The 26,818-nt window shown below is 41.3% G+C and overlaps 3 protein-coding genes across 4 annotated transcripts; 1 reads left to right on the top strand and 2 right to left on the bottom strand.

The window, feature by feature from the left end:
- Positions 1–854: 854 nt before the first annotated feature.
- On the bottom strand, positions 855–11,654 carry notchl (notch receptor, like). 2 transcript variants are annotated; one of them, XM_080769270.1, is made up of 11 exons: positions 11,419–11,654; positions 9,768–9,912; positions 9,233–9,559; positions 8,533–8,753; positions 7,495–7,822; positions 5,782–5,957; positions 5,284–5,345; positions 4,681–4,810; positions 3,189–3,286; positions 2,410–2,741; positions 855–1,772 (listed from the first exon to the last, which is right to left on the bottom strand). In XM_080769270.1, the coding sequence occupies exons 1-11, from the start codon at positions 11,468–11,470 to the stop codon at positions 1,274–1,276; spliced, it is 2,370 nt and encodes a 789-aa protein (XP_080625396.1). In that variant the 5' UTR covers positions 11,471–11,654; the 3' UTR covers positions 855–1,273. The 2 variants fall into 2 exon arrangements, with proteins under 2 accessions (XP_080625396.1, XP_080625397.1); XM_080769271.1 differs by lacking the exons at positions 9,768–9,912; positions 11,419–11,654 and having other exon boundaries at positions 8,533–8,616; positions 9,233–9,361.
- A 299-nt stretch (positions 11,655–11,953) lies between these two features.
- LOC308319052 (uncharacterized protein) lies at positions 11,954–21,337 on the bottom strand. The gene is made up of 9 exons (XM_080768864.1): positions 21,286–21,337; positions 19,362–19,481; positions 19,100–19,255; positions 18,016–18,126; positions 17,762–17,923; positions 17,075–17,182; positions 16,834–16,989; positions 14,426–15,094; positions 11,954–14,242 (listed from the first exon to the last, which is right to left on the bottom strand). The coding sequence occupies exons 2-9, from the start codon at positions 19,468–19,470 to the stop codon at positions 13,290–13,292; spliced, it is 2,424 nt and encodes an 807-aa protein (XP_080624990.1). The 5' UTR covers positions 19,471–19,481; positions 21,286–21,337; the 3' UTR covers positions 11,954–13,289.
- On the top strand, positions 20,678–26,694 carry tap1 (transporter 1, ATP-binding cassette, sub-family B (MDR/TAP)). Its single transcript, XM_080768865.1, has 13 exons — positions 20,678–20,993; positions 21,733–22,074; positions 22,240–22,435; positions 22,771–22,885; positions 23,222–23,352; positions 23,560–23,765; positions 24,047–24,244; positions 24,513–24,641; positions 24,758–24,943; positions 25,181–25,354; positions 25,661–25,820; positions 25,928–26,064; positions 26,286–26,694. The coding sequence occupies exons 2-13, from the start codon at positions 21,745–21,747 to the stop codon at positions 26,481–26,483; spliced, it is 2,160 nt and encodes a 719-aa protein (XP_080624991.1). The 5' UTR covers positions 20,678–20,993; positions 21,733–21,744; the 3' UTR covers positions 26,484–26,694.
- Positions 26,695–26,818: the final 124 nt, after the last annotated feature.

Here is a 26,818-nt window from a genome sequence, read left to right as displayed (position 1 = left end):
CAATCTTTGTAAACCATACCTACAAACTGGTAATAAAGTATATTCAATCAATACAAAAGGGATATTTCTACAATTTGCCACAGTAAAATGTCACCATGTTTATAATGAATGACCTTGAGAAGGACCATGTCCTTCTCACATGGTTTGAAAAGAGAAGGTGAAGTGGCCTACTGAGGAATTTGTTTGGTGAAAGGTCAAAGTTCATAGAAATGTATATGAGTTGATATGTTGGTGATTATAGGTGAGATTTAGAGTTCTCTAATTTGGCACAGCAAAATGTTAGAATATGACCTTCGTGCAGGGGTGCCCACAGTTTTTTGACTTGAGATTACAAAATGACCAGCTCAAGATCTACCCACCGAAAAAAACATTATACCATTGCTGAAAATAGGTACCATTGCTGGCATTCATCGCCACTATGGGGTGCCAAAAAGTCCCTGAGCGCCAGTTTCTATACATTTTTTTATTGTTTTTTAATTTATATTTTTTTGTAAAAAAAAAAGAAGAAAAAAATGCCCAACGTTATACACGTCTGAAAAAGATGACAAAGACGTCGTTGGCGCTGTGGGAGTTGCTAAAAAAGGAGTCAAGTAGGTCGTTGGCAGACATTGAGTAAGACAAATGCACTTGGAATGGGAAATGGAGGGAGAGAAATGGAATAGGTAGAGTTTTTTGTATTTAATTTGTATAATTCTGACATCTGTGCACAGCAACACTCTTGAAAACTAAATATTGCACTGTGGGCTTGAGCTGACAGGCCCTTTTTGATGTCAATCAATCAAGTCACCTTAATTCAAGTGGCAGATGCCAAAAATATATATTTTTAATATTTAAATTAAATATTCTTTATGGGCAATGCATGTCATGTGATCTACCTGCACAGTCTTTGTGATCTGGTAGATCTACCTTTGGGCAACCCTGTGCGGCCTAACAGGGAAAGTCAGACAGACAGACAACGCGCACGCACACACAGGTTCTATGAATTTATAGATCCCCCAAGACCTGACTGTTTAATTTGTGTAACACAATATTTATTATATATATCAGTATGGTTCTCCCACAACAATGAAAAGTATTTCCTGTACAATGTGACCCATATTAAGAAAACATAATGTTATACATTATAGCTGCATCTATAATATACCTGTATGTACATTTGGTACCAAAATATTCACAACATGCTTTGGGCCCAACCAAAAGTAAATTACCCTGTGACATTACATCAAGGGAAATAAGTTATTTATTTTATATAGGGTTATTTGATTTCCGACTCCTATAGGGCTGTTTGTGTAGAGTCAGCGGCGTTGTTCAGTCTCTCAGATCTGGATTTCTGCTCAGAATTAGCTGTCTCAGTTCTGATGGGATTGTCACTATTATCTGCAGGTTGCTGACGCTCTGACTGAGTGGGAGCTTGGGTGGGCAGGCTAACGATAGCTCTTTCTATAGGCTCATTAGTTGCTTTATCTGTCACAATGACATAATTGGGCTCAGGCTGGTGGCCACTGGAGCGACGCTGCAATGCATGCTGTGTGCAAGAAAAGGAGCGCTGCCGGGGAGCCGGCTGGGGTGATAGGAAGTGAGGTGTTAATGCTCTTGTGACTTCCTGCGGCCTCTCTCTGTCCTCGTCCTCTGAGGTCACTTCCTGTAAGGTGCTTATTGGTCTAGGTGAACGACCCATGACCCTTGGAGGGACCAATGCTGTTGCAGATTGGTTGAGCTGTGGACGCCAATTCTGAGGAGAGGGGTATTGCCCCCGGCCCATTGACCAGTCACTGAAAAGACAAGAGGGAAATATCCAGCACTAAATTGGATTGTAATCCAAATATTTTACATACATTGTCTGGAATATTGGAAAATCTATGACTTTCTATAATGCAAATGTAAAAAGTGAAACCCTCTGAATCACTCATGATGAACCTCATCATGCGGTTGCTGTCAGGCAGAAACGTTGTATCTCCATATCTGAAACTTACTATGTTTTTCTCGTAATTAAATGCCCTACTCTAAGAAAGGAGATATACAAGCTCACAACACATCGTGGCTTGACTCGTTGTGAGCTTAGATTGGCTATTTTAGCTATTAAAAAAGGTGTGTAGTTAAAGGCCTATTCATAGTCCAGGTTCCGCTGAATAGGTGACCACCGAAACGGTGGTTAGTAAAAACAGAGAGATGTGTTGTGCATGTGAGCAGTGACCACCGCAGTGTGACGTCATGTGTTGTAGTTTTCGGTCGTCACCTCTTCACCAAAAACTGGACTATGAATAAGCCTTTAATCTGTGGGTTTTATATTGAACCAATGAAAAGTATTAAGAGCTTGAGACTAAAACACATTTCCTGAAAAATAACCGCTTTGGGATATAGAAGGGTTTCTACCTGACAGCGATGATATTCCGGATCTGAAAGGCTCACCTCTGTGGTGGTGGGGTCATATCTCGGTGGCCTATGACTCCAGAGAAGGAGGCGCTTCTCCCATTCAGACCTGGCGATCCCACCCATGAAGAATACATCAGAGCACGCTCCTCCCACAGCATATCATTGGCCTGCTCCACTGGAACGGGCCCTCGCTGAGCTCTGTGAGCTAATAGTAGCTCCATAACCTGGTGGTGCATACTCTCACGGGCCACGTCGAGGGGTCGACGCCCCCTCCGGTCATGAAGGTCTACATCGGCACCATTAAGCAGGAGAAGCCTAGCGGTATCGTAGCAGCCGTGGATGGCAGAGAGGAACAGAGGAGTCTCGCCCTAAGAGAGCGGGATCATAACCATAACATATATATCCTTATTGCCATTTAGTGGACAAAATGTACAATATATTATCACCAAACATTGTGATGAAAAGTTTACCCCAGTGATGTGACTGACGTAAAATCCACAGGTGTGAAACTACAACTATTGATCGATCTTGACTTAAAAAGGCTGTGGTCACAAACTGCATTATGGGAAATGTGTAGGAAGTAGAACACCAAAAAAGACCAAAACCGAAAGAAAGGGGAATTTTCCGTCATGATTTTGGCGTGATAGTGTCCATTTAAAGCATCATATGAGTGTTAGCATCTTTAGCATTGAAAAGAAATTGAACACTACGCACTGACGTACTGTGTATAGAAAGGAACAAATTAATTGCATGATTAGGCTATAAAAAGAATAAAAGCAGGCTGCAACCATAATAGAAAAAACAACATTAATAACCTTGTTGTCTTGCAGGTCCACAACCGCCCCATAGCGAATGAGGGTTCGTGTCAGGGAGAGGTGGTTTACTGAGCTTGCCCAGTGCAGAGCGGACCTCCCTGGGACAGAGAGAGTGTATTCAGAGTGTGGGGGTGAGGGGGAGGAAGGGAGGGAGGTAGTCAGCTAGTAAACAAACATTACATAATAGAGTCAAAGCCCAGAGGTGAGGAGAGGGAGAAATATGCTTCAGTCTCTCACAGAGAGAAACAGAAAGTGAAGAGAGAAAATGTAGACATTAAGATAGATGATGTGAGGAAGAGAGAGGTAGCAAGAGGGAAAGACATCATCAGTGAGAAAAATAGTAAGTCAGAGAAATAAATAAATATGAAGATTGCTAGACCACGAAAGGAGAGAGAGCCTGAACAAAGAAGAGACAAACAACAAGGTTAATATGTCCATCCACCCATGCCTGGACGTGGACACTAGATCACATTAACTTTGCTCTGAGTCAGGGGGGGGCAGAAGGGGTGCTGGAGAGAGAGAGAGTGAGAGAGAGAGGGAGAGAAGACAGGGGAAATGATCAGAATAGGAGAGGGACACAAAAAGGGACGTGAGAGACATGGGGTAAGTTACATCGGTTTACTCAAACACTCTGTGTGCGGGAGCGGGTGTATAAGGTAATATTTTTTTTATAGGATAGGCCTACTAATAAAGCATTATACCATGACATTGGGTATAAATATATACCATAGCGGCAGTGGTGGCCGAATGGTTTGCGGAGCGGTCTTGATACCGGAAGGTCGCTAGTTCGTATCCCCGGACTGGCACGTTAAAATTACCACCGCTGAAGTGCCCTTGAGCAAGGCACCCCTACCATGAAATGTTCTATGAGCAGGGCCTGGCTGTAAACAAGTTATTGAGCTTAGTCCAGTTACCCTGGGTAAACATAGTAACTTTGCTTTTCTTTGCCATAGTAGTATGTGCCATGTTTGCCTATGCAATCTTAACGGGAGCAGTACTGCGCATGCGGAACTATTTGAACTGTCGCTTAGATTTTCTTTAGGCCCCTACCTCTACATTTTAAAACATCTGAGAGCAGGGGGGCAACCTTTACTTGTTGGATGCGATGTGCGAAAAAAGGTAAGAATCAACAATATTCGACAATATCTGCGGGTGTCATCACGTCATCTGCTGGCACCCTACGCTGTGGAACCTCATCTCTGAGCTATACAGCGGAGGGAGAGGTTCCAAATGGGGCTACATTGTTAAATTGGTTCCTGTTCAGTCTGTGATCATGTGTTGGAAGACCTGTGTTTAACCTGTAGTACCAGACAATGTTTAAAGCAGTTTACCTATATAAAAATGATATACAAAAGAAAGAAAACCTAGAACTGTGCACAGTTGCAGCACCCTCTGGTGGACACAGTGTCTGTCTGTCTGTCTGTCTGTCTGTCAACATGCTCAAAGATCATCAAGATCATTGAATCTGTGAGACAGTGAGGTTGTACTGTACCAGTGTGGTCTGTGTTGTTGACTGGCACTCCTGCTCGTAACAACTCCAGCACCACTCTGTCTAGCCCACTACGGACTGCTCTGATCAGAACCACCGAACCATCAGGACCGCACCACTGCACCGGGGCTGTCTGTCAAATGAAGAACAGCAATGAGTAATCCTTGCATAAAAGTATGCACGTCTTCCAAAGTAACACTGTCACATCACATCAAATTTATTTCATTTGTAAGCACATTCAGCACAAATCACAAGTGTGAGAAAAAGAGAACACAAGTACATCCAGTAAACTATCCGGATCTTGTGTGTGTTTATTCGTATGCTACTATGCAACATAGTCAGAAATTGGCAATGACTAAATAGAGGACAGAAATCACACCCGCATGAAGTGAGGGGCGATCTTATCATCGTAATTCATCATGTCGATTTGCTCAGACACATGACGTAAATTCTCCATTCATTGTCAATGGGAATTTAATGTTTGACGAAAATCTACACTAATAGCTGAATATAGTGCCCCTCAAAAATGAAAAAACAAGTTGATTATAGTTTGACTCTCCTTCACCACAGAGAAGGAGACAAAAGGAGCATGAAGAGGATGATTACCTGCTGTGGAGGACTGAGAAGAGGAGGCGGGACGGCACTCCTCTCCCATCCTATTGGTGGAGCTGAGGAAGAACAACAGTCGGTACATTTATAATTGAGTCGTTTAAGATGGATCTGATATTATTACCAAAACCCATGCAGGCTTTATTTACGAGGGGGAGAGAGCGAGACCTTATTTGACGTTATCTTCCCTACTAGGGACAATACGACAATACGATCAATATAAGCACGTACGCCATTGCGTGCTGAACTGACATTACATGGGTATAATAGTAACAAATCTCTGGGGAGTATCTGGGTGTATAGGTAAACTAAAACTATTTACCCAAGGAATTGATTCCCAGCAGCAGTTGAAAGTTGCGATATATTGATTATTGCTTAAAAGAACAGAATTTAGAGATATTCGTTGTACAGACTAATGTCTATGGTGTTTTCCACTTTTCTTATATGGGCACAGTCATTAAGAAATAACACAGAAAAACCAGGACATTTGCTTACGTTGTATCGACCTATGGGGCTGCGAGTGGCCAGATCTGAAGTGTTTCTGCTCCTGGATCCTGTGGTCACGGATGGACACATCCTCTTGACGTCTGGAGCAACGAGCATTTATGTCCTCCATTGAACTCTGCGTGAAGTCTGTGTCACTTCCTATATCCAGGTCCCTTTTCAGAGGTCTAAAATTGGTGCAAGGTCAAGTCAAAATAGAATCATTTGCAAATGGTTGGGAATGTTTGTTAAAGGGTAATTTGTCAATGTTTATGGCAGTGGTAAGGTAACTGAACCACATTGAATCTATTTTTGCCACAGCATTATAAGCCATAATGGTCAAAAATGAATAGCACTTTTCAAAATAGCAATGTAAGCTTAAGTGATTATAAGTTGAAGAAGAGGGCCAGAAAAAGCTAGGCATGGAAAAAGCTAGGCAGAAAGTTTTCCTTTCTCAAGGACTAATGTCTGGGTGTCTCAATGTTCTCACTGCTTCACACAAGTCTGCCTGAGGGAGGCACCCATGTGTGGGTACTACCGTACTACAGACAGTACTACAGACAGTACTTGAGTTTTCAGTTTTATATTCATACATTTAGTAGTATAGAGCTGAATACAACAACCAGCTTTCCCTATTAAAAATAAGTTTAAAAGTCCATGTAGACTAAAAATCACACCCGTGTAAAGTGAGGGGCGCTAATATATGAAAGTCTAACTCATGTTGATTAGGTGATGTAATGGTGATGTAAAACAAACGGTGCCTACACAAACATTAAATTCTCTTCATTGTTAATGGCATTTAATGTTTGTGTTAGGGACAAGATGACAAATTTTCCCCCTAAAAACAAACATTAAACCTGTAGGAGAGGCTAGCGCCCCTCAAAAATAGTAACATTTAGAAGGAGCTTTTATAAAAGGTAGAACTATACAGCGCAATAGTTGAAACCATTATAGGCCTGGCTATGAGGCATATAGGCCTATCCGTCCTTAATTACATCATTGTTTTAACAGACTAAACATCCTCTCATGTCCTACAGAAACAATGGAGGGCTGTCATAATATTCAGACATTGGGTACTAATGGAGAAGTGAAGCATATACCACCTCATCATGGTGGACACATTGACAGCAGAAGGACACAATGTATACTGCACTTTTCTATCTGACAAAGCAAACAAAAAGAAGAAGAAGTTTAAATACATTGTCAAATGTGACAATGACGGCTGATTCGGTCTGGCTAGTATATGATTTGAGTCTGGCTTATTAGCCAGGCTAGGCTAACCATTTGATGAATTGAACAATGTGGACCCTGTTGTAAACAAGTGTAATGCTTAATTGGGTCGTCCACTCACAGTTAACAGTCTTTGTATTGAGTTTGTGCTTGAAATGTACTGTAATTCTACAAACTGTTAATAAATATTTCAATCAATCAATGAAAACCACTCGGGGAGGAGATGATATTGTGATTGTCATTTCGATTGGGCCTTTTGACCTGGACCTCGATTGGGCCTTTTGAGAAATAAAAAATACACAGGGAGGGAAGACATATTTCAAATTTCTAATTTGAAGTTATTAACTCCATAGACACATTAACAGAACAAGTACAAAAGTCACAGCACGGCGAGCACGCCATCTTTAAACTTGTAATGGCAAAGAGACAAAGGCAAAGTGCATTAACAGCTGGCCAATTTTCACAACTACATAATTGTAGTAAAGCTTCACCCACCGCATTCGCATGGCATCCTCCCCCAGCGGCTCCCTACGTCTCTTCTTCTCTGCTTCCTTGGCTTTCATCTTTTTCCTCAAACCACTCCTGTCTTTCTTCTCCCTCCCGCTCCGGACCCTGTGGTCTCGATGGGACACATGCTGCGCCCAAGCCTTGGTGCCGCCATCGCTGTCGGTCACAGTGGACCTGTGTCTCACCCTGTCTCCCCCTTCCCGCTCTGCTCGCTGCCGCCTCACCCTCCTCGTCACCAGGAACACCACGAGGGCCAGGACCAGTGTCAGACCAATGGCCACAGCGATCACACCCCACAGCCACGCAGGTGTTGGCTCTGTGAGAAGAGAATGGAATATTCATAGCAATTGAAGGTGAATGTACTGACATTGCATTTTCACATCGTCCCATCGTTTTGATACGGTTTTTCATTTATATGTGTGAATATGGTTAAACATGTCTGTGCACTTGTATTTGGGAACCTGCAGGTCTCTATGTGTCAGTTTGATAAACTTAGTGCAGTGGCTGTCTGTAACTTGGCCTCTTGGTATGTCAAACAATATGGTATGTCAAACAATATTAGATAGTAGGAATTGTTTACAGTGCGGAGGTTGAAGCGACTTTTGTTGCTTAGGAGATGACACGAGTTGTGACTACAGTTCTCTTCAATGCCTCAGCCTAAAGTTATCACTGCATATTTAAAATGAAGCTCTGAAAGTCTGAAAAAACATGACCACCAAAAACTGAACAAAACCACTGAGGGGTGAGGAGCATTGAGTAATATTTGGGTTGGACGGAATTCAACAATTGTGTGTGCGGCAAGAGTATGGGCTTGTTAACCCACTTATGTCTATGTGTGCCCAAGTACACACACGCACATATATGCATGACTACACGCACACGCATGCACGCACGCACACACACACACACACACACACACACACACACACACACACACACACACACACACACACACACACACACACACACACACACACACACACACACACAGAACATGCTTTGTAATGACAGGACATGTTGGCCTACCTTTGGTTTCCTGTTCCACGTTTTCCTCTTCTCTGCCTCCTATTTCCTCCCTCATACCTCTCACAGCAACGATGGCCTTAAGCTCTGTAAAGGAGGGGAATGAAGCAGGCTTCAGTGACATCACAGCTCGCAGGAAGCTGGCCGCCTCGTTAGCATGGGGGAAACACGTAGAGGGAAGACGGGAGCAAGGCCTGTTGTCCACTTGAAGAAAAAGGAGGGACCTAAAAAAACCCCAGTAAACTACCATTAGCATTTGTATTGATAGATGGGTGGTATGTACAAATATTACAGCACATGAGTGCTACATATACATACATAGTCATATTACCCTATAGGTCCTTGCCTTGACTGTGTCTCTGAAGCCTGATTCATACTTCGTACTGTCGTATGTCACATGCTGAAAACATCTACAAGGTCACAAGGTACATTGTGACCTTGTTGTGATGAATGCAATTTGAGCTAGTAGTGCTTTATTCGATGTGTGACACAGTTGTGCGATGGTACATACATTTGCCATGAATCTGTTTATTTATCATGCTTTTTTGTTAGTTGAATCATCTATTTTGTTGATCTATGTATAGTATATCAGTATATCTTATGATCTTATTATATGCCTACTGAAATTATCGCTTTTACACTCCCGGTGACCCAATGGTATGAACTAACAATTTTCCATTTGGGCATTTAGCTGAATACTCACCCATTTGAGTCAGTCGAGGATGCCAAGAGGTCGGTGAGCTGCTGGGAATTAAAGGTGAATACGTCCCTGTTGACAGCGAGGGGGGCGGTACCTCTCAATTTGAGAGGAGTCTGGAGTAGGACACTGACAGCCCACAACAGGGAACTATTGGTAAAGGTGCCACGTTGCAGGGGTACAGTGGTGTGAAGGACCAGGGTGCCTTTAGCCCACAGAGTATTATGGTGCCTGAAGCAGTCACTGCCATCCCAGCCACAGGGAGCACTGTCACAGCCCTGTTCACAGTGGGAGTTGGCGTAGTGATCACGACAGTACTGAATATGGCCTGGACTGAAGATGGGAGATGGGGACGGGGCACAGAGGGGTACAGAGATTTACAGAGATGTAGAGAAAGAGAGAGAGTACGTGTGCACACAGCATGTAAGGGCTAGTGATTGTTATCATGAGTCACAGGGTCCCTTTGGCTGGACTGGACCACACTTTGAGAACCAGTGACTGTATTAGATAATAACTGAATAATAAACATGGTGAGCTTTACTTGCAATGGCCTCTGTCCTTCAGGCAGTCAAAACCATCTCTAAGACACTCAGGTTCCATGCACTCCCTGTCACAGGACCCGTCGCCGAACTTGCCCTTGCATTGTCTGGTGGTTGGACACTGGCCCCACGGGTCATTTGCTGCAGCTGTGTTACAAATAAAATGCAAATGGTCTTTTGGATTAATATGTATGTCACGTTTAAACAATCTATTCCAAAATCTTCCCTGCTACTTACCACACACATTTACGTGTGGAACAGGAAAAAGCCCAGACTAAAACTTTCCAAATTGATGAAGCCAAAAAACATGGGAGGCATTTCTTTACCAAATTTACAGATTTATTATTGGGCTGCACAGATAAAACACATAAGTTGGTGTTCAAAAAGACAAAACTCAATGTGGATTGAGACAGAGGCAATGTTGTGTCACCCAAGAACATTAGACTCTGTATGTTTACTCACAATGTAGATAACATACAAGATCTTGCTAACTACTGTTATAATCTGATCGCCCATGGCTGTGTACTTGTACGTGAGTACACAGTGTACTTGATATGTATTGTGTACTGCCAGAACTGTGTGTAATAAATGTTGTGAACCTTTAGCGTGATACTGTCTCGTGTCGCGTTATTGTTCTCCCAGGCCCGCCGTCGCTGTCGCTGTACCAAAGGTATACTTCAACCGGATTGTCACACACCACCCAGCCGGCACAGTACTTAAAGTTTACAACAACTACTACGCTCCCTATAATACACTTATGGTTTGGAAAGATGTGAGGAAATACTTCCCAAATCCATGTCAATCTACTCATCACTCGGACTCAATGACTTTCTTTTCTGTTTGTTTATTAAACCACTTTGGTGATAACTTGAACAAGCAACCACCTAAACCCAATTCAAACATTTGAATTATTTTTCAAAACTAGCTGATCACAAAGGTCACAATGCATCACATTGTTATGCATGTGACCTTGTAGATCTTCCGTTCTTTAATTTTGGGGGGGAATGTTTGACGAAACTATGTACACCAGGGTTAAAGCGGTTAATATGTACTTTTGATTTAGAATCTGACCCACATTTTCAAAGTGCATATTGTTTGAGAGTGTTAGCCAGCATTCATAACAATGAAAGCCATTCAAAGGTGGGTGCTAACATGGGCCGTTAAGGGAACAGGAAATGGGCCTGACACAAACAGGAAGTTACCAGATGAGGCGAATAGCAACAGGAAATGGAGTGGGCTGGGTTGATAAAGGTTGAAGGTCATCACTGTGGCGATGAGGAATGTGATGGAATAGGACAATGGGGCTTGGCAGGTGTGTACGAGACCATAAAATCATGACGGAGCCTATGACCAATAGAGCTGAAATTAGATGTGTTTAATAGATCTTCTTTAATATCTGCAAAAGAAAGCGTACTTTGTGGCAGGCCATATCGACAAAAACAGATGGATTTTCTCAAATCAATGTCCACTTTTAGAAATGCAGCCTTTCTTTCTAACATTATAATTTGCGGAGTGTCAATATCAGTTTTAACCTGATGAGTATGATTAATGAAACAAGGTCCAACAAACTTGTATCGCACAACATAATTCAAATAGCAGGCCCTGCTACACTTTTAACAGTTGACATGTACTGTGGGTGTGTAGATAGCTCACCTTGATACAGCCTGCTCAAGCCAAGCAGAAGAAGTGTCCTTAGAACCAACATCTTTACCACCCTGGTCACCTGGAACTCTCTTCTCTCCTCCGAGCAGTATCTGTGGTCCAGTACAGGTTGTTGCTTCAGCTAAACCTGGCTCCTCTATATCCAGAACGTTGTTGTGACTTTAGGGTGTACAGTAATCACTCTGGATTCCCTGTGGTTCTGTGAACTGGCAGGACTTGTATCGCTGTTCACAATGGAACTGTGTGAGCAGTCTTTTCTGACTGTACCCCCATCCCACCTTCTAATACAACCACCCCGCCCACTGTTCACTCTTTTTCAGAAACCCCTGCGGATATCTGGACAACTTCCTGCCACTGTGTACAGAAGAATAGCAGTGGGTCACTTGCCTGTGTGTGTGTGTGTGTGCGTGCGTGCGAGTGCCCATGAGCCTTCTTTAGACTCCACGTCACATAATAGTTTGATTAGATCAAACATACTATTATTACAACGCAGAATGTATACGTTAAGACAACAGTGTGGTTTGAATTTGACCAAATGACCTTTATTAAGATTCCCAAATCTCTTAAACGTCAAATCAGGATAAACACATTTTGGTATGATTTAACAAAACAAATCATGTTATTTATTTTCTCATAAACTGAAAATGAAGGCTGAGGAACAATTACACATCTCAAAGAAGTTAAATTAAAAGGAAAAATCTGACAAATAATTGCACTTAATTCAATCCACAAACTAAAACAGCCTTTTGATTACTTATACGATTAGATTGTTTCAAATATTGTTGACTTGTTCCTGGCAGCAATGTATTTTGGTTAACCACAACCAATGCTTAACAAACCTATTAATGACAATTCAATTTAAGATGGTTGGTTTGGCAAAACATTTGACCCCGAACAGAACATTACATCAATTCACATATAGTAGGTTCTACCATGCATTTCACAACAATTAACACATTAATATTACAAATTATGCATTCTTGGCACACAACACAATGTATAACTTAATGTATAACCATGAAACGTCTGCTCTTGACCATCCCCATGGGACAGTGGCGTCATGCCCTTGAAACGGAGGGTCTGCAGGGGGTTTCTTTTTTTTTTTTTTGGTGTGGGGACGGGACGGGACGGGACTATTATTTTTGAAATAATATGCAATTATGTCATTGCTACCTACTATAGTAGTTAGCTATCCCTCATCCCAGTAGCTTACAGTAGAAGGCCAGTCATGACTTGTGACTGCAAAGCACTTAATATTAGTAAAAGAGATATTATATATATTTTTTACCAACACTATCAAAGGTTATAGTTAGCAAACCAGTGAATTCCATTTGATATTCCATTTGGTATACAGATACAAAATATCTGTATACTAAAAATACTGCTATGTGTCGGCAGTCCCAACTGTACATTCTGATTTCTATGCATTCTTTGAAAATAACTAATACCATGATGGCTGGTTCCTTGCATCTGTGGTTATCTGTTCTCTGAATTAATTTGCATTGCGAATATACAGTAGTGTTTGTATGTGAATTTGTGCCCCTTAAAATGTTTGGTTGAAACAGACAAGATTTAGCTTTTTTACAAGATACATGGCTGCAGAAGCTAGTGAATAATAGTTATAATAACAATAACAGCACAAATAATTGACAAAATCTCTTAATATACACAGTATTTTAGCCTAATATAAAGTTGGAGATTACTGAGCCATATATTGAAGTTTAAAAATAATAAACCGTAAATCAGTAAATGTCATGCAGATATGAGCAGAAAATAGTGTTATTTGCTTTTTTTCTTGGGAAAGACCTACATTCCCCGCTCCAATTGTGCCCACTCAGAATTTGGCGTGACAGACACCGCTGCTATTGGACTACAGCTTTCTGTGGGTGTGGCCCCCCTGCGGCTTCACTTTCCATGCAGTATTCTTCCCAAAGCTCATTGAACAAGTTCCCTGCTGAGTTATAAGTAGAACAACTTTGATCCTTCTTGGGATCACACAGGCCCAAATCCATCCTTTTAAACACAACGCAAAACACCTGTCGGGAGAGGGGTTTGGTTTGTTTCTCTAAACAGTGATTTTGGTAGTGCCGATACACATCAGCCATGTTGGAGAACACTGGCTCCAGATACAGCTTACTGATAGAAGTGCTGCCAGGGTATGAGGGCACCTTTGGTAAACTCTCGAGGAACTCCTTCAGGATTTGGTGCTCCGAAGCTTTGGGGGATTTTCTTGGCAACAGTTTCTTCTCCTTTGCCAAGTTTTCAGCTGAGTCTGTCTGCCGGTTTGTTGGGCTTTGAGCCCAGTTGAGCACAGACCACTCCCCAACCCCAAAAGTAGAGAGGAACATCTTTTTGCAAACTTGTTTTCTGTCACCCGCAACTATCAAGTGATAGCGCAGTGACACTGTCCTTCTTGACTGTGTCCACGGTGCTCGTGTTCTCTCCACTATATCACGGTCAACAAGTCCTGCGATATGAACTTTTCTTTCGGTCCAATTCATGGCATTCCAGAATTTGTCAAAAATGTCCTTCCTTGTGTCTTCGCTGATGTCAGAACAGAAGCGGCTTGATGCTCTTTTGCATGCATTGGAGGAGCACCCTGATCCCATTTTCCTCTGCTCCTTAGTCACGATGGTGCCATCTTTTTTTCTTTTAGTGACATACGATTTGCCCTGCATTCTAAGTTGCTTCTGTTTAAATTGCTTCCATTGCAGTGGTTTGGCAACTCTGGATTTCTTTTTGGCAGGCCCTTCCTGCTCCTGCTCAATTGGCTCCAATGGTAAGCTTTCGTCGTGGTCAGAGGAATTGCCGTGTTCTACAATAAGAGGTCAAAGTCATCAATACTATTAAACACTACCATTTATTGATGATATTTACTATAATACATCAAACATTTAAAATGGTTGATAGTGTGGGCGATATCAAATATTCATTCTCTATACAGTTTTTTCATGAGCTAAATAAGCATACACAGTGTATATGCTAATTATTAACTTACCTTCCTGGTTTACTTTCCCAGTGTTTGTGGCTACAGCTGGATCAGTCTCTTTTTGTGTGGTCTGAGGAATCTCCTGCTTCTTTTTTAACTTCTTTTTCGGTTGTTCAGTCTTTTTGTTAAAATACTTCTTTTGGGCCCAGCTTTGCACAGACCACTCTCCAACTCCCAAAGTACGCAGGAACATGTGCTTACAGACTTGTTTTCTTTTGCCATTGAGTCTCAAATGATAGCGCATTGAGATTGATCTCCGTGAATTTTCTTTTGCTGCCCGTGTCCTCTCCACCGAGACCCGGTCCACTAATCCTGCGATAAATATCTTTCTCTGAGACCAGTTCATGTCCTGCCAGAAGCCTTCGAACATCTTCTGTCTGACTTCTTCCTTAAAGTCGTGGCAAAATCGGTTGGAGGCTCTCTTGCATGCTTTTGAGGTGCATGTGTCTCCTATTTTCCTTGGTTGTTTTGTCACAGCTTCACCGTCTTTTTTTCGTTTGCTTACATATGCTTTGCCCTCCATCCTCAGTTGTTTTTGCTGGTTTTGTTTCCACTTAGATGGTTCAGCCACTCTGGGTTTGGAGGATTTAGGTTTGGCTTTGGATTTGGATCTCTTCCTGGCAGGTCCTGCTTTCTCCGAAGCAATGCTCCCACTGTTGGCCGGCATATTAAGGCGTGCTGTAAGAAGCAGAGTTGTTTAGCAGCAAGTCATGGCACAAAAGGGGATCGTCCAGGTGAAAGCAAGTTTATTTACGCCAATAAATGAAACACTTTTTCATAAATGTATTATTACTAGTCCTTACCCGTTCTAATATATGAACACCAAATTAGGTACAGTGTGGGTAATGCAATATAATAGATCACATTATTGATTGGGAAGGAATTGTTAACGGATGAGCTTGGGAAGGGCACAAAGTAAATATGATTAGGCAAGTAGTCTGCAGAGCAATCCCTGGGGGGGGGGGGGGGTCTGTGTATTCCTGGGACTCCCATAAACACGTCTCTGTGTGCACACACGCACGCACACACGGCACACGCCCCAGAGTTGGTTTTGACACGGCAGCAGCCCTGGACAACTGTCCACAGTACAGACAACACTGACAGGCGGGGGCGGGTGTTTACACAACCCTATAGGGATTTTGAATGACGCGTGCGAGCCGTCGTTGCTCATAGACAGATAATCGGTCCGATGTTATCCTGCTGTTCATTTTATCACTATTGTAACATTGTCCTTGGTTTGACTACTTCAGACAGGACATCTGTAACCGTGTGTCACCAGGCTTTCAGCTGCCTGCCTGTCTGTCACGCACCTCCCACCACGATGCCTGTGCTGTATGATGTATATTCCACTTAATAACACTGGTTAAAAAAAAGTGATACCTATGGGCATATCTCTTGACAATATCACTATGTCAGCTGTGTGTTTGCTTGAGGACTGTCACGGTTCGTTCCTCTGCCCTTTGACTTTGTCTGTGTTTTGGGACTTATTACTTGTATTTGTGTTCTGTACCTTATTTTGTAGTTTTGTTCCTAGTGTTTCCTGTCTGCCTTGTTTGCTGTCTCCTGCCTTGTCTCGCCTCCCTGTATTAGTGTAACCCTAGCCACCTGTGTTCTGTTGTCTGTTAGCCTATCCCAGTGTTGATTGTGTGTTTCAGTTCACCTGTGTGTAGTTAGTCTTGTCTATGCCCCAGTGTTTTAAGCTCCTTGTCAGTTTGTCGTCGTATATGTTGTGGTCAGATTTTTCCATGTGGGTTTTTGAGAAATAAATCTCTTGAACATTAATTTCTCTGCCTGGCCTGGTCGTTCTGCATTTGAGTCCTACCTCTGTGACCACACCGTGACAAGGACAAGAGGAACCGGCCTCAGAGGTAGACTGATGATGACCATACTTGCTTGCATTGAATTATTCTTGTACCTTCCTCATTTTAGCACAAACATGAAGTTTCGAGATCCACATTGGAACCATGCATTCCCATGTGTATCCCGAGATCCATATAATTTGATTTTTATTTAATACTAATTCTTAATGCACTAAAACATTAACATTTTATCAGAATACCTGTTGTCTGTGATTAGTTAGCTGATTTGCTCAATGGCGTTTGATGTTTAATTTACGTCATATTTAGTGGAATTCTGGCGCAATTTCTCCGTTCATCGTCAATGGAAAAACTTGAGACTGGCGGGGACAAAAGCTGTTTATAGAAGGGGCTAGCGCCCCTTAAAAGTGTCCGCACACACTGATATAGCCAAAGTGCCAAGAATGTATTATAGGACACAGAGAATAAAGACGCTCCGGCAAACAAACTGCTGAAACCATGACTCAATCATAAACATTAGAACCTGTAGTGTACCAAGAAGGTCCATAACAAAGTAATGTTCAGTGAGGACAAGACCTCTCTGACAACTCTATCGCTTACCATTATCAAGGACAAAAGGAACAGAGTGCTGTGGTGGGCAGACTGGGCACTGGGCCATCATCATTTGGTCTGTAATTACAGAGTGACAATGTATTCTGGAACTGGCATCTTTCTCCAAATGAAAATTCCTGCTTCCATCACTGATGTGCAAGTGCCCTGGAAAAACAACACATGGCAACTGGTTATCATTTGTAAATTGCTGACTTTGAAAAGCAATACAGAACACATAATGAATACTGACCCTGTTGGATGTGGTGCATTCCAGCTGTATCTGTGATTGTAGGTCTATGCATATGAGGGACATTGTTGTTTTTTGGAAGGAGACCAATATCCTCCATTGAAGAAAAGGCTATAAAAGACAATAGTTTCTTTAAGCGCACTGCTTCCGATTGCACAAGACAATGTATTGGATGCAGGCTTACAGATTTCAATAGCGTAATTCATATTACACCACTGCACTGTATCCTAATTCAGATGTGATTATTATTATCCGGGCATGAAAAAAAAGAAAGTGCCTTCAACACTAGTTGGGCGTTTATGCTTACAATGTTATACAGTTAAAAAGGTCTTGTAGACCCTTAGGTTCCATCCAGATCGAAGCTTCTCACAAAACTAATTTCCACATGTCACTTCACCATCATGCTGACAATTGCTGTGGTCAACTAAAATGCCTGCCAAATTATGTACGAGTTTGTTCTCTATTTACCAAACAACTGCACCAGCGTTATCAAATGTTATACTTCCCACTAGCAGCTGGCGCTGCCATGTCTGAGCATGTGCTTCCTCATTTTCCCATCAGCATTTGAACTAACACACTAATATTTCAAATAATATGTGGACTCAATAATAAACATTTTGAACCAGAAGACCAAGCAGGTTCATGCAGTAGCAAAGTGATGTGAAGACCCGCAACAACTCTATCACTTACCATTATCAAGGACTAAAGGACCAGAGTTCTGTGGTGGGCACTGGGCAGAGTGGGCAATCATCAGTGCCTGTGGGTCTGTGATTACAGAGTGACCCTGTATTCTGGAAGTGCCATCTTTCTCCAAATGAAAATGCCTACTTGCATCAGTGATGTGTACGTGCCCTGGAGAAACAACGCATGGCACCTGGTTATGATTTGTAAATCGCTGATGTGTCATTGAAAAACATTACAAAACACACATGAATACTACTGACCCTGTTGGATATGGTGCATTCCAGCTGTCTCTGTGACTGTAGGTCTATGTATATGGGGGGCATTGTTGGTGGCTTTTGGATGGAGACCAATATCCCCCAGTGCAGCAAAGGCTATAAAGAGAAGTAACAGCTTCTATCAGCCTACTGCTTCATGATGTAGGCCTACATATTTCAATACTATAATTTAATTCATTTTCTCACACTCATCCAAATCCAGATGTGATTATGCATAACTTTAGAGCTCTTAAGAGCACTTATTTTTGATTTCCAACCGTTTATGATGTTTTTGCATGTATGTCATTACATTTTTCGATGAATTGACAATTTGCTATTTGGCATTATTGCTACTTGTCATTTTGCCAGATCTGTATATGCTCACAGTGTGTCACTTGTCGGTGCAGATTGGGCCTATAGGTCTGTTGGGTTCTAAGCGGTTAACTACTATAGGAGCTGCTTTGCTTTAGGAATGAGTGAGGCTCTCCCCACTGGTTGAGTATTTAAACACACCTACTGCATATGGATGGACATTTTGGGTACATATTTAATAATTGTTTTACCAAAACATGTGTGGAAGGTTTTCACAAAGTGCCATGTTGGGAGCTTAATAAAACATCAATTTGAGGTTGCGCTAACAATAATAATCGTCCGGGCGTTAGTCCACAACCTATATATATTTATATAGTGTGTGTGTGAACACTGTCTTCTACTTGGCTTAGAACGATTTTTAAAACTACATTTTTATAGTTGTAGTACTCTGTGTGAATGGCCCTTAAAAACGAACTAAGGATGAGGATGACACCTGAACATGTCACTCATGGAGTGGATATGAGTTTTACTTTTCTGCTGTATGACTGCATAAAGTGCATAATCTATCTGACTATTATTAATTATTCAAATATGAAAACGTGTCAAAGTGTTGGGCAGGGCATGGCATCCCCTTTCCCATCATTTTATTTGCATGTAAAACAAATTATTGAATGTTTTATTTAAAAATAAAATGTGTGGACTCAATCATAAACATTTGAGCCAGTAGACCAAGTAGGTGGGGGACAAGGCCTCTAACAACAACAACTCTATCACTTACCATTATCAAGGGCTAAAGGAATATTATTATGTGGTGGGCACTGGGCAGAGTGGCCGATCATCAGTGCCTGTGGGTCTGCAATTACAGAGTGACAATGTTTTCTGGTCATGGCATCTTTCTCAAAATGAAAATTCCTGCCACCACCGTGTAAGTGCCCTGGAGAAATAACAAATGGCACCTGGTTATGATTTGTACATTCCTGATATTATGCGTTATTAGAAAAGCATTGCAAAACACATAGTATATGAATACTATTACTGACCATGTTGGATGTGGTGGTGCATTCCAGCTGCATCGATGATAGGCCTATGCATATTAGGGGGATGATGGGGATCATTGTTGTTGGCTTTTGGATGACCGAAATCGTCCATTGCAGCAAAGGCTATAAAAGAGAAATAACAGCTTCTTTTAAGCCTACTGCTTCTAGCGAAACAATCCAAGACAAGTACTCACGATTCACAGATTCTAATATTTTATATATATAATATAATTCATATTTTCTAACACCACTGCTGCATCCGAATCCAGATGTGATTATGTGGAACCACTGGAACGTCACGCGCGTAACTATGTAAAATCAGGCCTACATTATTCGTTCTGCATCGGCCCGAAGCTTTCGAGAAGCAAAAAAAGAAGGAATTAATTAAAACAATGTAACACCAATGTTGTTACGTTATATACGAAGTTATGTGTGACGATGAAATATTCTTGTTAACTGTCGATTTAGGCTGACGTGCCATCATAATTACTCTCGTCATGGGCGTATATGCTTACACAATGTTATACAGTTGAAAACGTCTCGTAGACCCGTCGGTTCCATCCAGATCGAGGCAGCTCGCAAAACACGTTTCCCCCACTGTCACTTCACTCCATTGTCACGCCGACAGTCACAGTGCTCAATCCAAATGCCCGTAGATTAATGATTGTCGTCGATTTGCCAAATAAATACCTGAAACTAACGGTATGAATTGTTGCTTCCCAAAAGGCAGCTGCCATGTCTGAGCATGCGCACTCGCCGTTGAGGTGGAAAATAACAATGTGTCCACGTATTAATAAAGCCTGATAGATAGTAGCTACATTTTGGTTTGTACAGTGGTAGCTTCTTCAACCAGTGGGGGGACATCGGACACAGCTGCATTGATGCCAATGGTCTTTAGTTACATAATATTACATTGTTATAATGTCAAATGATTTTAACATAGGCCCAATGAAGGAAACAGGGAGGTCTATTATTTCCAGGCTTTGTACAAAATGTCTTCTGCAACATATAAAGATACGCACGCCGAATGTAGTCGGGAATAAGCGAATTGGACAGGAGTGCTTTGTTTGATGTGGAGAGAAGTATGCAGACAGTGTGCAGAATGGGGCACGGCCACGTGGTGGCAGCATTGTACATGGATATGCATTTCAACCTGAAGTTTGTTGATTATAATTTTTTACTTATTATTCTTCTTATGTTGTCGCCGGTTGTAACGGTAAAACCTATAGTTTCGGTTCTGGGTTGTTTAGGAGAAACAGTGGCGCAGTCCCTCCCAAGTAACCGAGGCCAACAAAATTGAGTTTAGCCTAGGACTCTGAGCCACAATGTCCCCGCAGACAGACCATGGTGGATCAAGCTCTGGGGATTTCCATTGCAGGCTTCAGATGATACACTTTCACTTTCAGTTTTTACACACTGGTAGCAAAAGCGCGTGCACTGGCCGAACGATTGCCATAGTTACATGTTACATAGTAGTGAGCATGTAATTAATCTAGATACAATTTTTAATTGGTCTGGACTCTGGAGTAAAAACAACAACATCTACAACAACAGTTCATAGTTAGACGCCGAGCTCTAGGACGGTCGGGTGAGGATCCACCATTCACGCAAACGCTGGACGTGAAAGCGAACTCGGTGCGTTCCAGTTTGGTATCGAGGAATGTTTAAACTTAGCCTTTTTGCGACTTAATTTAGTATCTCTACATTATGCTATTCTTATTCTTTACAAGAAAGCATTTAGCGACCACGGTAGCATGCTCGTGTAGAGCTGGTTCCGTATCATGATATGAGCGTCTAACAACACACATTTGTTTCAATAATGTTGTAGCTACAAAGTTGTATTTTCATTTTCAGTGTACTGAAAGTAGTAACTTGCAAATGACAGCTATTAATGTACAGAATATGCTGTATTTACGACTACACTTACCAGAACCCCGTTGAGGACGCTGAGCATGCGCATTACGCGGACATGCAGTGAGTCAAATATAGTTGTTTGGATATGGAGTTGTAGCATAATACAGTAAACAGACTAGTTATTTAGCTACACTTTCACAATTGTGAGATATACAGTATACACAATAAAGTAAACGAAACAGAAAATGTCAATTATTTTCAACAACCAATCCAAAAACACCAATTGCATCAGGATCCTCGTTTTTCAATTCATCAAAAGATTTAAAGACATACAAATGTACACATCTATGCAAAATAAAAATCATCAAATACACAGCACAAAACTAGCTAGCACACAACTATATAGCACAAAACAAAAGTGTTTTGATATATGAGCCTTTTACCCTGTTGTATTGATTTAACAGGTAAAGGGTTGTTTTGTGGATGCATTCAAATTCACAACTGACCTTTGTACTTACAGAACCTGTATGGCATGGTGGGGAAAATGAGCTGTTTGTTTTATCCACTTCTGCTGTGCCTGGACGTGGGTGTGGTATACACAATCAGCGTAGCCCAGTCTTCCCCTCTCCTCATCCATCATCCCTTCATCACTTTGTGGGGTGGAGGGCTGGTCAGGGCCGGCCTTTTGCTCTTCACCTTTTTGATCTTCACCTACCCTGGAAGCCTACCGTGGATAAATGGCTTTGAGGGGCTCCAGAGCATTGGTGTCCTGTGTTTCCTCTGTCCAGTCTACATCAGCCTTCTCTGGGTGCTGGGTCAGTCCACCTTGGACCAGTTGTGGGGATGGTACTCCTGGGAAAGGGTGTGTAGTTGCTGTGTAATGGTTTAACTGAAAATATAAATTATTCAGCACAAAGCTAAAGTGAAAGTTACATTTTCCCCCCTTAAACTAGTTTGAATGTAAACCAGTATATGTATGAAATAATATATATATTTTTTAAACCCCTCATTTCTTGTTGTTTTACAGCTATTACAGAACTATATCATAACGGTAGTGGCTTGGCTCTACTGGAAAGGTTACATCTCGCCTTTTTTAACAAAGATGACCTGTGAGAAACCAAAGGAGACCAGTGGGGCCTCCCTGAAGAGACTGATGGCATACATGCTGCCCTACTCCAGTCGCTTTGTTGTTGTGCTTATTCTTGTTGCTCTCTCCTCCTGGGGTATGTGGGTCTTCACCTTGGCCTATTCAAAACAATTAATTGATGTTGTGTTAAACATAATTGCAATGGTTATAAGTGTCAGTATTTACCGGTAGTTGAGTAAACTACAAAATATTTACCTGACACGACTACGGATAAGCGGTTGAAGATGGATGGATGTATGGATCATTTCCCCCGTTACTTTGCATTTTGTTTGCTCATCCTGTGTGGCATAATGTGTGACACTTACATGTTTGCTCATCACATGAGAGGTCAGAGGACAGGGGCAGTAACACCTATTCTGTTGCTCCAAATGTACAGTATGTCTACTTAAAATATCTGCACTGTGTCCTCAGGCGAGATGGCTATCCCTCAGTATACTGGCCGTATGGCTGATTGGATCATGAATGAAGAGACTCCTGATGCTTTCACTTCAGCCATTATAGTTATGACACTGATGACTGTTGCAAGGTATTTGTTGTGTATTTGTTGAGCAAAAAGCATTGCTCACATGGCTTTGACAGTATGTTTAAACTTGCTTGTATTGTTTGAGCGACTTGGTGATTTGATAGACAAGATGTCTTCATCACAGGGTTGCTCATTTCTAACTGTTGAAAACGCTTGATTTAATATTTATCTATATTTCTTATTATTAATTAACTACTTGTTATAGTATGTTATGGTAGAAGTGACAGTATTTCTGGTACTGTAACAGTAATATTGTGTTATCTATATTATACATGCATTTTGAGAAATGTTTACAATGTGCAGTCTCCATTCACTCACTGTTTTTGCTATCTCCTCCAGTGCTGTGTTTGAGTTTGCATGCGACCTCATGTATAACATTACCATGAGCTGCATCCATACTTCAGTCCAGGGTATAGTCTTCCAGTCTGTGCTGAAACAGGAGATTGCTTTCTTTGATGCCAGTAATTCAGGCAAGTCAACTTCCGAATTACACAGCCTAGCCTGGACACCAGACGAATATGCCAGAGCGAAAAATTGTCAAGTTCAAGTCCTATTTAATTTGTTTGTTTGTATTCTAAAATATTTACATAAAGTATGTATTTGTAAAAAACATGTTAAACTTAAACTCTAAAGTCTAAACTCTATGGTGCTAATACTGTATGTACTTCCTGTTCTAGGAGAAATTGTGTCACGTATTACCAGCGATGCCAACAGCATGAGTGAATCCTTGAGCGACGACCTGAGTCTTTTGATGTGGTATTTTGCTCGTGTCAGCTTTGTCTTTTTTTACATGGTCTGCCAGTCCTGGAAGCTATCTCTTTTGACTTGCATGGGACTTCCCATCATCTGGGTTATACCAAAGTTCTCCGGAAGCTTCCACCAGGTGAAGTTGTTGCCCCAGTACTCCTCATTCTACCCATTACTGTTGATTGTGTTTGAGCTTCGTATTTGTTGTTGTTTTCACATTATGTCCGAAGGCTATATAGTGCAGCTTCACCTCTGAACACTGAATTGTTATTTGATCACAAACTGCACACGAAGATTTGCTATCGATAGCTAAATATTGGACAGTGAGGCCATGACATTATTAGACTCTATTTCTTGTTTTCAAGAATAATCGTCCATATTTGTATAAACAACATTATCAATATGTCCATGCTTCAGAAACTTTCTGCCGAGGTTCGAGAATCACTAGCTAAAGCCAACCAAGTGGCCACTGAAGTTTTTTCCAGCATTAAGACAGTGAGGAGCTTTGCCAATGAGGATGGTGAGACAGAGAAGTACAGCAAGCGGCTAGACGATACTTTTGACCTCAATATAAAGGAAGCAGCAGCCTATGCATGCTCCACCTGGGCCAATAGTGTGAGTATTTCTTTTGTTTTAGACTATTTAGAGTGACAGGTGGATGGTTCAGATTGTTGGCAGAATGTAAGGTAGAATACTAAATTTACTCAAATACTTTCCACTTATTGTCTAGACTTTTGGACACTCCAGTATTATACATACTATTACATATACAGTATTGTGTAAATGTGTCAAACCCCACCCAGGTGGAATGCAAAGCAGATTAAAACAAGCATTTCAAACTATGTGAGACTTGTGCCAAAGAACATTATTTATGTCCTTCTAGTTGTCCGGTTTGGCCCTGAAGGTCTTTATTCTGTATTATGGAGGTCTGTTGGTGACCAGAGGGACTGTGAGCAGTGGTGACCTGGTGTCCTTCATCCTTTATGAGCTACAATTTGCCTCTGCTGTGGAGGTGAGACCATTGACAAAAATAACAATGTACACATTCCAGTCTGGATATCAAGGGGGTTTTTATCCAAAACATGACCCCCAGATGTTGTGATCCCTAATCTGCATCCTTTCTTCTAGAGTATTATGCGTTGTTATCCAGATGTGAAAAAGGCAATCGGTGGATCTGAGAAGATCTTTGAGTATTTGGATCGAAATCCCCAAGTGCCTCCAGACGGTACTTTGGAGCCTGAACATCTGGATGGACATGTACAGTTCAAAAATGTCACATTTGCCTATGCTGGCAAAAAGGATGCAACACTAAAGGTATACAAGTCTACAGGAATTAGTATAGTGAATGTTATCATATCCTGTCCTCATACACTCTCATATCTCATACCATAGCTTATTGATATGGCATGACTTTGTGTTGCCATTTAAGTTTACACTAATTTCACCAAGACAAATTCTAATATACATATTGCAAGTGATCAGTTACTGTACAATAAAATAAAAAAAGAAAATCCATCTACATTCTTCTCATTCATTTAACTTCCACTGCAGGATGTTTGCCTGGAGATGAAGCCAGGCCAGGTCACTGCTCTTGTTGGGCTTAATAGTTCAGGGAAGACCACATGTTTGAGACTGCTGGAACGGTACTATCAGCCCCAAACTGGAGAGATCCTACTGGATGGAAAGCCATTGCAGTGCTACAAGGACCAGTACCTATGCGATAAGGTGGCCAATCAAGTGCAGCAATACTTTAATTGTATTTCAGAAATCTGATTCCAAATTAATATTTTATAATATTTTTAATTATTTGTCTTTTAGCAATACAAATAATCTGTAACATGTTGGATGTTAAAAGGAAAATGAGAGTTAGGTAAAAGCAGTTAAGGTCCCTGCACACTGCTGCGTTTTTCAAATTTTTAGCAGTGTTTTCCCGTCAGGTTTCTGAAAAATACTGTGCAACGACGTGATTCAAGAATTTGACAGGCAGGCCGCCATTCAAATTTCCTTCTTTTATTCCTGTTTTGTTTTTAGATCGCTGTGGTGAGCCAGGAATGTGTGCTGTTTGCACGTTCCGTGAAAGAGAACATCAAGTATGGTTCCGAGGATGCTTCTGATGAGAAGATGCATTGGGCCGCTGAGTTGGCTAGTGCTCATAAGTTCATCTCTGAACTCCCAAATGGATATGAAACAGGTCTGGCCTGGCAACTCTGGTTAGGAGAAAGAACAAAAGGCATTTTCCTATTTCAATAAGTAACGAGGCTGTATGTTAAGTTAACATCATATAATTTTGATCTATAGATGCGGGACAGAAGGGAGGCCTGGTGTCAGGAGGCCAGAAGCAGCGTATTGCCATTGCCAGAGCTTTAATCAGACAGCCTAAGATCCTGATACTGGACAATGCCACCAGTGACCTGGACACAGAGACTGAACATAACGTAAGAAAAACAAAAACAAAAGTTATTTATTACCACTAGTCATTGGCCAAATGGCAAATGCTATGAATGTGGCAAGTGAAATTTTGATTTTTACAGTTTGCATGGTGTGTGAATTTAAAGGTTCATTAGTTACTCTATTATTATTTTATTTTATTATTATTATTACTATATTGTTTTGTATTATTCAAAATGTAACGTTAATTCTCTTTTTTACTGAACAGGTTCACGAAGCCTTGTTGAAAACTGACCTGTGGTCTGTGCTGTTGATATCTCACAAAATGAGTGTGGTAGAGAAGGCCAATAATATAATTGTCCTGGATAATGGCATGGTAGTGGAGGAGGGGAGTCATGACGAGCTTCTGAAGAAAGATGGTTTTTATGCTGATATGGTGAGGAAGCAAAATATAAGCTCGGTTTAAAGAGGAAGAGGGATGAGGCACATTGACACTACCATGAATGTGGTACTTGGATTACTGTGTGTGTGTGTGTGTGTGTGTGTATACTGAAATGACCAATTCATGCTTGCACAAGTTGCTGTTTTACTTGTTTTTTTTTTACTCATTCATGTAATTATCGAGTAGTTTTCTCTTGACCAGATTATTCATGACAATAAAGACGAAGATTGTTAAACTGTTATTCCCTGCTATCACTCTTTAATATTGACATTTGTGCACTTGGCTTTAGTTGTAGTTTCAAACTGAATCACATGGTAGGGAATGGAATACAGGAAGAGTGGACACCTGAGAAATATTTC

This window comes from Protomyctophum bolini (assembly GCF_963924005.1).
Source record: "Protomyctophum bolini genome assembly, chromosome: 7".
In the NCBI taxonomy this organism is placed as follows: domain Eukaryota; kingdom Metazoa; phylum Chordata; class Actinopteri; order Myctophiformes; family Myctophidae; genus Protomyctophum; species Protomyctophum bolini.
Note: the sequence above shows the minus strand (reverse complement) of the source record. Positions and strands in the feature narration are given on the sequence as shown.